Genomic DNA, 15,075 nt, shown 5'->3' with positions numbered 1-15,075 from the left:
AAAACGTGGGAATGAGTGTTTTTTTTTTTTGTGTTTAAAATTTTTTTTTTTTTTTTTTTTTTTTTTTTTTTTTTTTGAGACGGAGTTTTGCTTTGTAGCCCAGGCTGGAGTGCAGTGGCCGGATCTCAGCTCACTGCAAGCTCCGCCTCCCGGGTTCCCGCCATTCTCCTGCCTCAGCCTCCGGAGTAGCTGGGACTACAGGCGCCCGCCACCTCGCCCGGCTAGTTTTTTGTATTTTTAGTAGAGACGGGGTTTCACCGTGTTAGCCAGGATGGTCTCGATCTCCTGACCTCGTGATCCACCCGTCTCGGCCTCCCAAAGTGCTGGGATTACAGGCTTGAGCCACCGCGCCCGGCCTTTTTTTTTTTTTGAGATGGAGATTTGCTCTTGTCACCCGGGCTGGAGTGCAATGGCACGATCGTGGCTCACTGCAACCTCTTCCTCCCTGATTCAAGCGATTCTTCTGCCTCAGACTCCAGAGAAGTTGGGACTACAGTTGTGCACCACTATGACTGGCTAAATTTTTTTGTACTTTTAGTAGAGACAGAGTTTCACCATTTTGGCCAGGCTAAGCCTCCAACTCCTGACCTCAGGTGATTCTCCTGCCTCAGCCTCCCAAAGTGCTGGGATTTTACAGATGAGAGCCACCAAGCCCGGCCTTTTTTTCTTTTCTTTTCTTTTTTACTTTTTTCTAATATAAATGTGAACACAGTGTTTCATTTTCTTGACTTTTAGTTGCTAAACCACTTAACATAAATAACACATTATTTTTTATGACTCATATAGGTCCACTTTATGGATAACATACAACTTTGTATCTATAACTGGCAGAAATTTCAGTCATGATTTTTTTTTTTTTTTCCGAGACGTAGTCTCACTCTGTTGCCCAGGCTGGAGTGCAGTGGTGCCATCTCAGCTCACTGCAACCTCCGCTGGGATTACAGGTGCGCGCCACCATACCCAACTAATTTTTGTATTTTTAGTAGAAACGGGGTTTTATCATGTTGGCCAGGCTAGTCTTGAACTCCTGACCTCAAGTGATCTACCCATCTTGGCCTCCCAAAGTGCTGGGATTACAGGATTGAGCCACCAAGCCCGGCCAGTTGTTTTTATTGTTTTCACTACACTGCATTATAAATAATGTTATGGAGAACATCACTTACAAATACTCATAATTATTTCCACAGAATAAATTTCTAGAAATTAAATTCTTATGTCACAGTATAGCTAGTCAGCTGTTGTACCATAGCTCCAAACCCACTCTTTTATTTTTTTAGATCTCAGCTAACTGCAACCTCCGCCTCCCAGGTTCAAGTGATTCTCTTGCCTCAGCTTCCCAAGTTGCTGGGATTACACGTATGCACCACCACACCCGGCTAATTTTTTTTTTTTTTTGAGATGAAGTCTTGCTCTGTCACCAGGCTGAAGTGCAGTGGCGCGATCTCGGCTCACTGTAACCTCCGCCTCCCGGGTTCAAGAGATTCTCCTGCCTCAGCCTCCCGAGTAGCTGGGACTACAGGTGTGCGCCACCACGTCCAGCTAATTTTTGCTTTTAGGATGGAGTTTCGCTCTTGTTGCCCAGGCTGGATTACAATGGCTCAGTCTTGGCTCACCACAACCTCTGCCTCGTGGGTTCAAGTGATTCTCCTGCCTCAGCCTCCCGAGTAGCTGGGATTATAGGCATGTGCCACCATGCCAGGCTAATTTTGTATTTTTAGTAGACAGGGTTTCACCACGTTGGTCAGGCTGGTTTCGAAATCCCAACCTCAGGTGATTCGCCCGCCTCGGCCTCCGAAAGTGCTGGGATTACAGCGTGAGCCACCACGCCAGGCCTAATTTTTGTATTTTTAGTAGAGATGGGGTTTCACCATGTTGGCGAGGATTGTCTCAATCTCTTGACCTTGTGATTCGCCCACCTCAGTCGCCCAAAATGCTGGGATTACAGGCGTGAACCACCGTGCCTGGCCTAACTTTTTATTTTTAGCAGATACTAGGATTCACCATGTTGGCTAGACTGGTCTCAAACTCCTGACCTCAGGCGATCCCCCGGCCTTGGCCTCCCAAAGTGCTGGGATTATAAGTGTGAGCTACCGTGCCCGGCCGAAACCCAGTCTTTTTATTTTATTTATTTATTTTTTTAGAGAGAGGGTCTTGCTCTGTTTCCCAGGCTGGAATGCAGTGGCAAGATCACAGCTCACTGCAGCCTTTAACTCCTGGGCTCAAGCCTTCCCCCCACCTCAGCCTCCTTAGTAGCTGGGACAATAGGCATCTAATTTTTAAATTTTTCATAGAGATGGGGTCTCGTCATGTTGCCCAGGCTGGTCTACAACTCCTGGGCTCAAGCGATCCTCCCACCTTGCCCTCCTAAAGTGCTGGGATTATTTGCTGGAGCCACCGTGCGTGGCCCACATGCACTCTTTGCAGTTGGCTTTGTGATTCTGGGGCTGGCACTGCAGAATCTTTCCTTTGGTAGCCTGCCCTCTCTAGGGTTGCCAATAGGAGGTGCTGCAGGAGAACTGGAAAACTGAAGGAGAAACAAGGGACTTAGGACCTTGTACTTACTGTCAGTAATAGCAGTTGGTTCCAATTTTCAGCTTTGTCTCGTACCCCCGGAGCTAGCAACCGTGCACACCCCCCGAGACACCAGCACCAACTGGCCAAGGGCCTTCCACAGAGGACTGGGTCCTAGCTCTGTCCAAGCCCTCATCAGGGCAGCTGGGTTGTGAGATCCCCAGGCTCTTCCCTTGGGTCCCCAGACTGAGGGATAGGAGATGTAGAGGATGGCTACTTCTTGCACCTTTTATCTGTTACCCCAGTGCTCTTTTTTTTTTGCTGCTTCAGTCTTCCTATATATATATATATATATATACATATATTTTTTTTTTTTTTTTTTTTTTCTGAGATAGAGTCTCGCCCTGTCTCCTAGGCTGGAGCGCACTGGCATGATCTCGGCTCACTGCAACCTCTGCCTCCTAGGTTCAAGCGATTCTCGTGCCTCAGCCTCCTGAGTAGCTGGGAAGACAGGTGCCGCCACCACGCCCAGCTAATTTTTGTATTTTTAGTAGAGATGGGGTTTCTCCATGTTGGCCAGGCTGGTCTCAAATTCCCGACCTCAGGTCATCCACCTGCCAACGTGCTGGGATTACAGGCGTGAGCCACCACGCCTGGCCGTAAAAGCATTTTTAAGGCTCTTGGTGTGGGCTGCTAAACTGCCTTTTAGAAAGGCTTTCAATTTACATTCTCATGGGAGCTTCATAGCACGAAATCTGCACACTGGTATAGGGTAGATTAAGCAGGTTTTTTGCAGGTTAGCTTACTTCTCTACAACCATGTTTGCACCAGGAACTTTCAACTTAAGAAATAAATTTGACAGGTGAAAAGTGGTTTGTTTGTTTTTTTGAGATGGAGTCTGGAGTACAGTGGCAGGAATTCGGCTCACTGCAACCTCCGCCTCCCGGGTTCAAGCAATTCCCCTCACTCAACCTCCCTGGGACTACAGGTGCCTGCCACCACACCTGGCTAATTTTTTTTTGTATTTTTAGTAGAGACAGGGTTTCACCATACTGGCCAGGCTGGTCTTGAACTCCTGACCTTGTGATCCGCCCGCCTCGGCCTCCCAAAGTGCTGGGATTACAGGAGTCAGCCACTGTACCTGGCCCAAGAATATGCATTTTTAACAAGCTCCCTGTTATACCCACAGTTTGGAAACTGGGTTATAGGATAGTGTTAAAAAACAAATGCTTTAAGTTCAAAGGTAAAATGAACCAGATAATTCCATTCAGATAACACTACCAACTTGTACTGTTGATACCAGCTGGGTCTTGGTGTTAATCATCTGACTTTCAATGGTTCCTGCTGAATCATCAGAGACCAGTAGGTGAAATGGTTGTCCTATTCCCAAGTACTCAGGGCAAGACGAACCAAAAGTACATCCTCTGCAGGTCACAGGTTAGTAGGTTATACACAGAGGTAGCAGGATATTAGGTAACAGACTTAGAGCAACGTCGTCCACTAGCTTTAGATGACCTTGCCTAAGTGTAGCACATGGCAGGCCATGTGTGTTCCAGCAACCTACCTGTATAAAATTTCATCAGGGAAGGTACCAACAACTTGGTGGAGAGAGGATGGTTCTCAATCATTTCAAAAAACTTCTGGGTTCGTGGCTGAACAGCAGGGTTGGTCATAAACATGACTTCTACAAGTTTGGCCACCAAATATGGGTTTCGGATGTAGTTCTGGTTGCACAACATCACAACAAGGAACATCACAATATCCTGAGTACAGGGCTCATAAAGCGCCTGGGGAGAGTATCTGAATAGAGGCAAGAAGAGCAAGAAAGAGACCACTGAGAAACTCACCTTGGGTGAGGGCTGGTGTCAGTTGAGTGAGGAGGGGAAGGCAGGATAAATAGGTTTAGGAGCGCCCTTGAACTTGTTCAGTTTACAGTGACTTCCTTTTTTTTTTTTTTTTGAGACGGAGCCTCGCTCTGTCACCCAGGCTAGAGTGCAGTGGCACGACCTCGGCTCACTGCAAGCTCCCCCTCCCAAGTTCAAGCGATTCTCCTGCCTCAGCCTCCTGAGTAGCTGGGACTACAGGTGCCCACCACCATGCCCAGCTAATTTTTGTATTTTTAGTGCAGACGGGGTTTCACCACGTTGGCAAGGATGGTCTTGATCTTTTGACCTCGTGATTCACCCGCCTTGGCCTCCCAAAGTGCTGGGATTACAGACGTGAGCCATTGCACCCAGCCTATAGTGACTATTTATACTGTAACAAGACAGATTTAAAACCAAACGTGGTTACTGGCTGTAGCATGTTATATTAACGACAAATGAAACTTACGATTAAATCAGATAAACTTCACAAAGATCATCACTACCAAAACATCATAAAAATTTTGATAGTTATTTGTTTAATCTCTGTTGAAAATGAGAATAAATGAAATTTTTCAAATAGGTGTCTTTTGTATCACTGTGCGTAGAACAAATTTTAAAATATGACTTGAGTTGCTTAAATTCCAAGGTTGGTTTTTTTAAACAAATAAACCATGCTTTTGAGTCACTTTTAAAATTTCGTACCAATTAAAATCACGTGTCACCAATGATTTGGGTTTTTTTTGTGTGTTGCCCTGGCTGGAGTGTAGTGGCATGATCTCCACTCATTGCAACTTCTGCCTCTATTTGGGCATTTTTTTAAAGGTAGCTTTTATGACAGCAATATAACTTGCTCCATTTAGTTTTGGCCCTTAGTTTAAAATCATTTATACTAATTTTGTTTTTTTCCATTGTTTGTTACAAAACTTTCACAATTTGTATTCTGTAACTGGGGACCTATGCTATTTATTTATTTTTTTTTTAAAGAGATGCAGACTTGCTACATTGCCCAGACTGGTCTTGAACTAGGCTCAAGCAATCCTCCTGCACGTCTAGGACTACAAGCATGAGCCACAGTGCCCAGCGTGACTTTGACTTTTCACAGTAGACTTCACATACCACTCCCTCAGCTAGCCATAGGTGCTATCATGGTGCCAAGGGATTGAAATTGTAATTCTTCTAATCTGTAATGTTTTAGAAAGAAAATGTTACTTTGATAAACCAAATAAGGATTTGAAAAAAAAAATTAAAACCCTACAATATCAGTTGTAAATTCAAACCAATTTTTGGTAAGCATTCTCCAATTTTACAATTGAGACAAATTTTAGTACAAAATATAGATGTGGATATTTCTGGGTTTGGGATGTTCATTCAGACATTTATAAACTGCTCCTTCTGTTGCTCAGAAACACATATTCAACTATTAGAAATTCAACTCAATTTTCACAGAATACATTATCTGCACTGTTAATTCTGCCTCTGTCTTTGAGATATTATTCGAATTGGACTGGTGCCACAGTTGGATTTATTTTTTCCAGTCTCTAGGCAGCATTCAGTTACAACAGTTACATCAAATTTCAGGCATGAAATGGAGGTTTGCAACACAGCTCAGAATACTATAGTATTATGCATAAAAACATATTAGAACTATGTAAAATATTAAAGGCACTTACTGTACAATAAAAAATAAAAATTCTGCAACATCTTCTACATAAAACTCAGGCAATGCTGCAAATACCTTGGGGACATCTGAATTTAAAGGCAGTGTTATACTGTCAAAGAGAAAAAAAGCACAATTTACAAAATGAAATTATGGTACATCAAACTACAAAGAGTATTACATTACCATCAAATAAGTATTTCATTTGGAGAAAAAATTCATTCTGTAATATAACCATGTAATAAATACACAGGCAAAGAAACTACAACCAGAAATGAACAGGAAATAATGAAGACAGTACATATGCAAGGGTGTATGTGAAATGTTTTCCTTTTCTTGATTTCTTTTTTTTCTCCCCTGAGACGGCGTCTCACTCTGGCACCCAGGCTGGAGTGCAGTGGCACAATCTCAGCTCACTGCAACCTCCGCCTCCCAGATTCAATAGATTCTCACGTCTCAGCCTCCTGAATAGCTGAGATTACAGAGATTACAGGCACGCGCCACCATACCTGGCTAATTTTTGTATTTTCAATAGAAACAGGGTTTCACCATGTTGGCCAGGCTTGTCTCGAACTCCTGACCTCAACTGATCCACCTGCCTTGGCTTCCCAAAGTGCTGGGATTACAGGTGTGAGCCACCACACCCAGCCCTTCTCTTGATTTCTTTTTTTTTTTTTTCTTCTTTTTTTTTGAGACAGAGTCTTGCTCAGTCGCCCAGGCTGGAGTGCAGTGGCACCATCTCCGCTCACTGCAAGCTCCGCCTCCCGGGTTCATGCCATTCTCCTGCCTCAGCCTCCCAAGTAGCTGGGACTACAGGCACCCGCCACTACACCCGGCTATTTTTTTTTTTTTTTTTGTATTTTTAGTAGAGACGGGGTTTCACCTTGTTAGCCAGGATGGTCTTGATCTCCTGACCTCGTGATCCGCCCATCTCGGCCTCTCAAAGTGCTGGGATTACAGGCGTGAGCCACCGCGCTCGGCCGATTTCTTTTATTTTTTAGACGGAGTCTCACCCTGTCACCCAGGTTGGAGTGCAGTGACGCGATCTCAGCTCACTGCAACCTCTGCCTCCTGGGTTCAAGCAATTTTTGTGCCTCAGGCTCCCGAGTAGCTGGGATTACAGGCACCTGCCACCACACCTGGCTAATTTTTCTATTTTTAGTAGAGACGGGGTTTCACCATGTTGGTCAGGCTGGTCTCAAACTCCTGACCTCAAGTGATCCGTCTGCCTTGGCCTCCCAAAGTACTGGGATTACAGATGTGAGCCACCATGCCCGGCCTTCTTGATTTCTCGTTAAGGTTAATGCAATAAATAAAATGGGAAGGAAATAAAAAGGTCATATTTGGTCATTTTGTGCAACTCAAACTGTCTGAGTCAACAGAGCTACACACGTTTTTGTTTTTTTTTTTCTTTGAGACGGAGTCTTGCTCTGTCGCCCAGGCTGGAGTGCAGTGGTGCAATCTTGGCTCACTGCAACCTCTGTCTCCTGGGTTTAAGCAATTCTTGCACCTCAGCCTCCTGAGTAGCTGGGATTACAGGTGCCTGCCACCACACCTAGCTAATTTTTGTATTTTTAGTAGAGATGGGGTTTCGCCATGTTGGCCAGGCTGGTCTCAAACTCCTGACCTCAAGTGATCCACCTGCCTTGGCCTCCCAAAGTGCTGGGATTACAGACATGAGCTACGGCACCTGGCCTTCTTGATTTCTTGTTAAGGTTAATGCAATAAGTAAAATGGGAAGGAAATAAAATAGTCATATTTGGTCGTTTTGTGCAACCCAAACTGTCTGAGACAATGAGCTACACGTTTTCTTTTTTCTTTTTTTTTTGAGACAGAGTCTTGCTCTGTCACCCAGGCTGGAGTGCAGTGGCGTGATCTCAGCTCACTGCAAGCTCTGCCTCCCAGGTTCACGCCACTCTTCTGCCTCGGCCTCCCAAGTAGCTGCAACTGCAGGCACCTGCCACTGCGCCCGGCTAATTTTTTGTATTTTTAGTAGAGACAGGGTTTCACGGTGTTAGCCAGGATGGTCTCGATCTCCTGACCATGTGATCCTCCCGCCTCGGCCTCCCAAAGTGCTGGGATTACAGGCGTGAGCCACTGCGCCCGGCCTACACACATATTTTAAATAATATTTTCCATTTCTTCACAGATCTTGGGCCAATCTCACCAACATCAGTGAACCAGAGACTTCATAACAGTAAAATAATAATAATAATAAATAAAACAAAAATGGTTGACTGCAGGAGATGACCAGTTGATGACAAAGTGATCAACAATGTTCTTAGCTCACTCTGAATTAGCTGGGTATTCCTGGACCCAGTGCTTAGGAGGGCCTAAGATTATCTCCAGCTTTTGGCTTCCAATTTATAGATTTCTCTTCCTATCAATCAAAGACTTTATAGCAAATTTTAAAGAAAACTTGTCAAAATTAAAATAACAGCTGTTGACATTCACCTACTATTGTAACTAATCACAGGGAAAACACCTATCAATGTAACTACATAATCCATATAAATGCAATCTGGAAACTGAGAAGTGAATTCTCTTTTTTTTTTTGGGTGGGGACAGAGTCTTGCTCTGTTGCCCAGGCTGGAGTGCAGTAGCACGATCTTGGCTCACTGCAACCTCCGCCTCCCGGGTTCAAACAATTCTCATGCCTCAGCCTCCTGAGTAGCTGTGACTACAGGCATCTGCCACCAAGCCCGGTTAATTTTTGTATTTTTAGTAGAGACAGGGTTTCGCCATGTTGGCCAGGCTGGTCTTGAACTTCTGACCTCAAGTTATCCATTCGCCTCAGCCTCCCAAAGTGCTGGGATTATAGGCGTGAGCCACCACGCCTTGCCGAGAAGTGAATTCTTGATAAAGAAAGGGTTTTGGTTTTAGTTATCAACTTTGAAGGACAATAAAGACAACATAGCCCAGCCAAGGAGGGACGAGGGAAACAGGAAGAAGCACACTCACTCGGGATATGCGGGGTCCAGGATGCGGAGCAGCAGCTGAATGAGAAGGCCATAAAAATTCAGACATCTTCTCAGGAAGCTCTCGTCAAGTAGGCCAGCATCAGCACAGGCCTTGCACCGTACCAGTTTCTGTGGAAGCAGGGATGCCCCCACCCAAAGATCAGTCAGTAGCTAAGTCCCTACAGGGGGACTGGGCAGGGACTGGGGCCTGGAGATGGGAAATTTGGGTTCCAGAGCTTCTAGAGCTTCATCTCTAACTAGCTATAAGATGCTGGTTGTGTCTCAAGATCTTTTTCCTAAGAAAAACCAAGGCATGGCAAGCAAACCACTGAGTACCACCAGGTCTAGCACACAGTTAAAGCTCAAAATGGTGAGTTACAAGGGTCACAAGCAAGTAACTTGATCAGGAGAGGGTGGTGACAGGGAAGGCCCTTTTGTCAGGGTGGTTAGTGGGAAAAAGCCAAACAATCTGTGTTTGAATTCCAGCGCCACCTCTTACGAGCTGCCCTTGGGCAAAATGCTGTCCACTAAGGATGGAATTCTTACCTAAGGTCTGTTGATAGAATTACACACACATGCATACACACACTGACGTATACATTTAAGCAGTTTTTTTGTTTTTGTTTTTGTTTTTGAGACAGAGTCTCGCTCTGTTGCCCAGGCTGAAGTTCAGTGGTGCGATCTTGGCTGACTGCAACCTCCACCTGGCAGGTTCAAGCAATTCTCCTGCCTCAGCCTCCCAGGCAGCTGGGATTACAGGTGCCCACCATCATGCCTGGCTAATTTATTGTATTTTTAGTAGGGATGGGGTTTCACCATGTCGGCCAGGCTGGTCTTGAACTCCTGACCTCAGGTGATCTGACCGCCTCGGCCTCCCAAAGTGCTGGGATTACAAGTGTGAGCCACCGTGCCTGGCAATTTAAGCAGTTTATAGACCCCCTTGAAACACATCTGTGGACTGCTTAGGGGGGCCCACAGACCCCAGATAAGGGCCCCTGGTTAACTGTGTATCTTGAAGAAGTCTAGTCTATTAGTAAATTAAACTGAAATCTTAACTTGTACTAGAAAGCTATGTCAGGTAAACTTTCCACATATTATCCTACTATTCAACAGAATGCATGACCAGCTAACATTCAGGTTTATAAGTGGAACATGAATAGAAGAAAAATGGATAAATTTGCTATCTATGCTTTATTTGTACAACGTCAGCTGGCATATGTTTTTAGCTATGTCTCACCAGCAAGAATATTCCCTTCTATAGTTAGGTTTTGTGTGATGAATCATTTTCAATTAAAAAGGAAGAATGAGGGGCAAAGGAAAGAGATCTTTCCACTACCACAGATGCGCTTTGTCAAATACTCTGAAAATGCATGGCTAGATATACTGGAGTGTGCAGGAGTGTTGGGGCGGGGGGTGGGAGACAGCAAGTGAGGAGAGCCTTGCATAAGACAGGGAAGGGGAGGTGATGTTAAACTAAGAATCATAAAACCCATTAATAATTTATAGTCACAGCAGAAGCATATCTATCCATATTCTGTCCTAAGATTGAAATCATTATATACAGATATAAGTAAGATATCAACAAGTTTTAAAATGTACTATTTTATCGGAAGGGAAAAGAATAACGAAGAAAAAGTAAGGACACTAAACTGCTCACTCAAGGCATATATTCTGTTGGGAAAATTATCATTATGAGGCTGGTCTATAATTATTCCACTTAACTATACAAACCTTAAGCTGAGTTTTACAGCGCTTCAGCATTTCGCGGTGTCTAGTTGCCAGTGGGGAATCTTTCCATTGGCTTTCATTATTTTTCAAATCTTCTACAGTTCTGAAATCAAAGACTAACAGTCAAATGAAAGAAAACAGCTGGATCCATCTTATCCATTCATCTCGCCCATTTCACTGATTCTCACACGCAGTTGTTTTCGCATTGTAACGCAGTTGTTTTCGCATTGTAACATCTTAAAAATCAGAGTATATCGTAACAACCAGTGGCAAGTTATAATTTAATTGGCAGCATCTTTCTTTCTTTCTTTCTCTTTCTTTCTCTCTCTCTCTCCCTCCCTCCCTTCCTTCCTTCCTTCCAGAGTCTTGCTCTGTCACCAGGCTGGAGTGCGGTGGTGCAATCTCCGCACACTGCAACCACCGCTTCCTGGGTTCAAGTGGTTCTCCTGCCTCAACCTCACAAGTAGCTGGGATACAGGTGCCCATCACCACGCCCAGCTAATTTTTTGTATTTTTAGTAGAGACGGGGTTTCACTATGTTGGCCAGGCTGGTCTCAAACCCCTGACCTTGTGGTCTGCCCCCCCTACCGGCTTCGCAAAGTGCTGGGATTACAGGCATGAGCTGCCGCGTCTGGCCATATTTTTCTTTTTTATTGGCTCCTAAAACAATGATGTGTCTTCAAATGGATGGCACTATAGATTTGGTGAAATATAATCTTTTTTGCTGCAAGAAAGTACTTTGTTCCCTTACTTTTCTGGGAGGGAAAAAAAGAAGTCTCTTATGAAAATTCAAGGTTACTTTGCCTATTCAATTACCCAAAACAAACGGCTATTTTACTAATGGCATCATCCTTTACAACCGTTCCCTCTGCTCGGAATGCTCTTCTCTGAGGTTATCTCCGGCTTTGCTCCTTCATTCCCTTCAGGTGTCTGCTCAAACACCACTTGTCTCTGCAGTAAAGGCTTCCCCATCACCTAATATGCTGCATATTTTGACTGACTCACTTAACACTATTTCAACCCCTTTCTATCATGACGTTGTGTGTAATACTAGAGTTTGCTAAATCTCCAAAAGTTACATTTCCTAGACTCCCCTCCTGCCAGCATTTCTGTAAGACCGAGTTTTCACCGAGATGAACCCTGACTGAAGGCAGGGTGAGTACTGTGAAGTGACTGCGTGATTGCATGATCCTTCTGCAAGTACAGTGGTAGCGGGGTTTCGGCTGAAGCAGTGGCAGAGGCTGTGCTGTCAAGCTGAAGCAGCTTCCTTGCTCAAAGTATAGCTCTGGGAATCTTCTATTATAGCCATTCCAATGATTCAATAAACCAACTAGTTCCCCTTTCTGCTTATCCCAGAAGAATTGGATTCTTTTGTCTACAACTGAAACATGAGTATGGTAGACAAAAGAATGGCTCCTCCAAAGTTGTCACATCTGAATCCTTCGAGGGAACCTGTGAACATGTGATCTCACTTGGCGAAAGGGACGTTGTAGATGTGATTAAGGGTATGGGCTTTGAGATGGAAAGATTACCTTGGATGATTTGGGACGGCCCAATATAATCACAAAGGTCCTTCTAAGAGAAAAAAGGACTCAGAGACAGAGAAGGAGATGTGACGATGGGACAATGGAAGCAAAGGTCAGAGAGAGATGGAGATCTTGTTGCTGTCTTTATTTTATTTATTTATTTTTTTTGAGATGGAGTCTTGCTCTGTCACCCAGGCTGGAGAACAGTGGCGCAATCTCGGCTCACTACAAGCTCCGCCTCCTGGGTTCACGCCATTCTCCTGCCTCAGCCTCCAGAGTAGGTGGGATTACAGGCGTCCGCCACCATGCCCGGCTAATTTTTTGTATTTTTAGTAGAGATGAGGTTTCACCATGTTAGCCAGGATGGTCTTGATCTCCTGACCTCATGATCCACCTGCCTCGGCCTCCCAAAGTGTTGGGATTACAGGCGTGAGCCACCGCGCTTGGCCTTTTTTTTTTTTTTTTTTTTTAAGACCGAGTCTCGCTCTATTGCCCAGGCTGGAGTGAAGTGGCATCATCTGACTCACTGCAACCTCTGCCTCCCAGGTTCAAGCGATTCTCCTGCCACAGCCTCCCAAGTAGCTGGGATTACAGGCACCTGCCACCAGGCCTGGCTAATTTTTGTATTTTTAGTAGAGATGGGGTTTCAACATGTTGGCCAGGCTGATCTCCAACTTCTGATCTCAAATGATCTGCCTGCCTCGGCCTCCCAAAGTGCTGGGATTACAGGCATGAGCCACCATGCGTGGCCTTGTTTTTTGCTTTTTTGAGACAAGGTCTCTCACTCTGTCGCCCTGGAGTGCAGTGGCACGATCTCAGCTCATTGCAACCTCTACTTCCCGGGTTCAAGCAATTCTCGCACCTCAGCCTCCTAGCAGCAGGGACTACAAGGGTGTGTTACCATGCCTGGCTAATTTTTGTATTTTTTCGTAGAAAAGGGTTTCACCATGTTGGCCAGGCTGGTCTCAAACTCCTGACTTCAAGTGATCCACCTACCTCAGCCTCCCAAAATGCTGGTATATACCAGGCAAGAGAAGGAGATCTAAAGATACTATGTTGCTAGCTCGGAAAATACAGTAAGGCAGTGTGGGGGTGGGGTGGGAGGTGGTGGTGATGAGCAGAGGAACATAGGCAGCTTTTAGAAGATGGAAAAGGCAAAGGAGATTCTCCCCTAGAGCCTCTGGAGGGAAGCAACCTTGATCTTAAGACTTCTGTTTTTGAGACGGAGTCTCACTCTGTATCCCAGGCTGGAGTGCAGTGGCGCAATGTCGGTTCACTGCAACCTCCATCTCCCAGGTTCAAGAGATTCTTGCCTCAGTCTCTTGAGTAGCTGGGACTACAGGCATGTATTACCATGCCCTGCTAATTTTTGTATTTTTAGTGCAGAGGAGGTTTCACCATGTTGGCCAGGCTAGTCTCGAACTCTTGACCTCATGTGATCTGCCCACCTTGGCCCCCCAAAGTGTTGGGATTACAGGCATGAGCCACTCTGCCTGGCCTATTTTAGGACTCCTGACCTTCAGAACTGTAAGATAGTAGTATGTGTTGTTTTAAGTGACTAAAGTTGTGGTAATTTGTTGCTGCAGTCATAGGAAACTAAGATATCGACCTATATGGTTACTGGTATCACAAGAGTTTATAGGTAACAGGCCTTCACGAAAAAAATGGGTCTCTGGGATCAGTTGTTTAATTGGGCTGGATGGTGAAGATACAATTATCATTTGAGGATGAAACACTGGTAGCCCAAGGCTCTGAGTAGAGAAACAGCTATATAAATGATCACTGGTGATCTGGAATGAGGAGGTGGAGTGGCTACCTCTAATTATGTTGCAGAGTTTATAGAAAAAAAAAAAATGACAGTCTTCAGATTTTAAATTCTCATCTCAAGGAAATGTGAATGAACCAGGAAGTTTCTAAGACCACTGTAAAGGAGCAGCTCCAGTTCTACAAATTACAGTACAGAAGAAATTAATAACTTTACTGGACCTCTTATCTCAAAGTTAAGGCAAAGACTGGGACCCAAAGAGTTCAAATGGAGGAGTCTGGGAGAACTAGCTGACTCCAACCCAAATCTTTAAATTCCCTGAGTCTTGCTTGCTAGCAGAAGCAGTTTCTATAATGACCTCATTGGAGGTAGTCATCTTGCAGGAATGCTATTTTCCCCTACGTTCTATCCCATCATCCTTCATTGCTTCCAGAACCACAACTAGAATCAGATCAAGGACTGTCCTTATGGCCTTATTACAAAATTGGATGCAGGAGAAGCACACATTTGGAGAAAAAAAATGGCAAGATTTGTTAATGAGTTATGCTAGTTTTCTACTGCTGCTATAAGAAGTTACCATAACCTCAGTGGCTCCAAACCACACAATTATAGTCTTAGAGTTCTGGAAGTCTAAAAGGGGTCAGCAGGGATGATTCCTTCTGGAGGCCCTAGGGGAAAACAAGTTTCCTCGCCTTTTCCAGCTTACAGAAGTAACCGATTGGCTCATGACTCCAAACCACTCCAACCTCTGCTTCCCCATCACATTCCGTCTCTCCCTCTGACCCTCCTGATTCCCTCTTATGAAGACCTTTGCAATGACACTGGACCTACCCATATAAACTAGGATAATCTCCCCAGCTCAAGATCATGAACCTGATACCACAACTGCAAAGTTCCTTTAATCAACTTAGATAACATATTCACAGGTTGCGAGACCAGGATGTGGGCACCTTTGAGACACCATTATTCTACCTACCACATATGTACTGTAGAAACATGACGGTTATGTAGGGTTATGTATGGGAATGGATTCTGAGGATGCTTGATCAGCAAGAGAAGAAAA

The 15,075-nt window shown here is 44.7% G+C and overlaps 1 protein-coding gene across 3 annotated transcripts in view; it reads right to left on the bottom strand.

The window, feature by feature from the left end:
• Positions 1-15,075, bottom strand: part of UBE4B (ubiquitination factor E4B) — a 149,087-nt gene that overhangs the window by 27,047 nt on the left and 106,965 nt on the right. For all 3 annotated transcript variants that reach the window (XM_025389232.1, XM_025389240.1, XM_025389248.1), the window contains 4 exons: positions 10,725-10,824; positions 8,995-9,122; positions 6,047-6,145; positions 4,076-4,311 (listed from right to left, as the gene is read on the bottom strand). In XM_025389232.1, the coding sequence (XP_025245017.1) occupies positions 4,076-4,311; positions 6,047-6,145; positions 8,995-9,122; positions 10,725-10,824 (563 nt within the window). The remainder of the gene's footprint in view (positions 1-4,075; positions 4,312-6,046; positions 6,146-8,994; positions 9,123-10,724; positions 10,825-15,075) is intronic.

Source organism: Theropithecus gelada, chromosome 1 (assembly GCF_003255815.1).
Source record: "Theropithecus gelada isolate Dixy chromosome 1, Tgel_1.0, whole genome shotgun sequence".
In the NCBI taxonomy this organism is placed as follows: Eukaryota; Metazoa; Chordata; class Mammalia; order Primates; family Cercopithecidae; genus Theropithecus; species Theropithecus gelada.
Note: the sequence above shows the minus strand (reverse complement) of the source record. Positions and strands in the feature narration are given on the sequence as shown.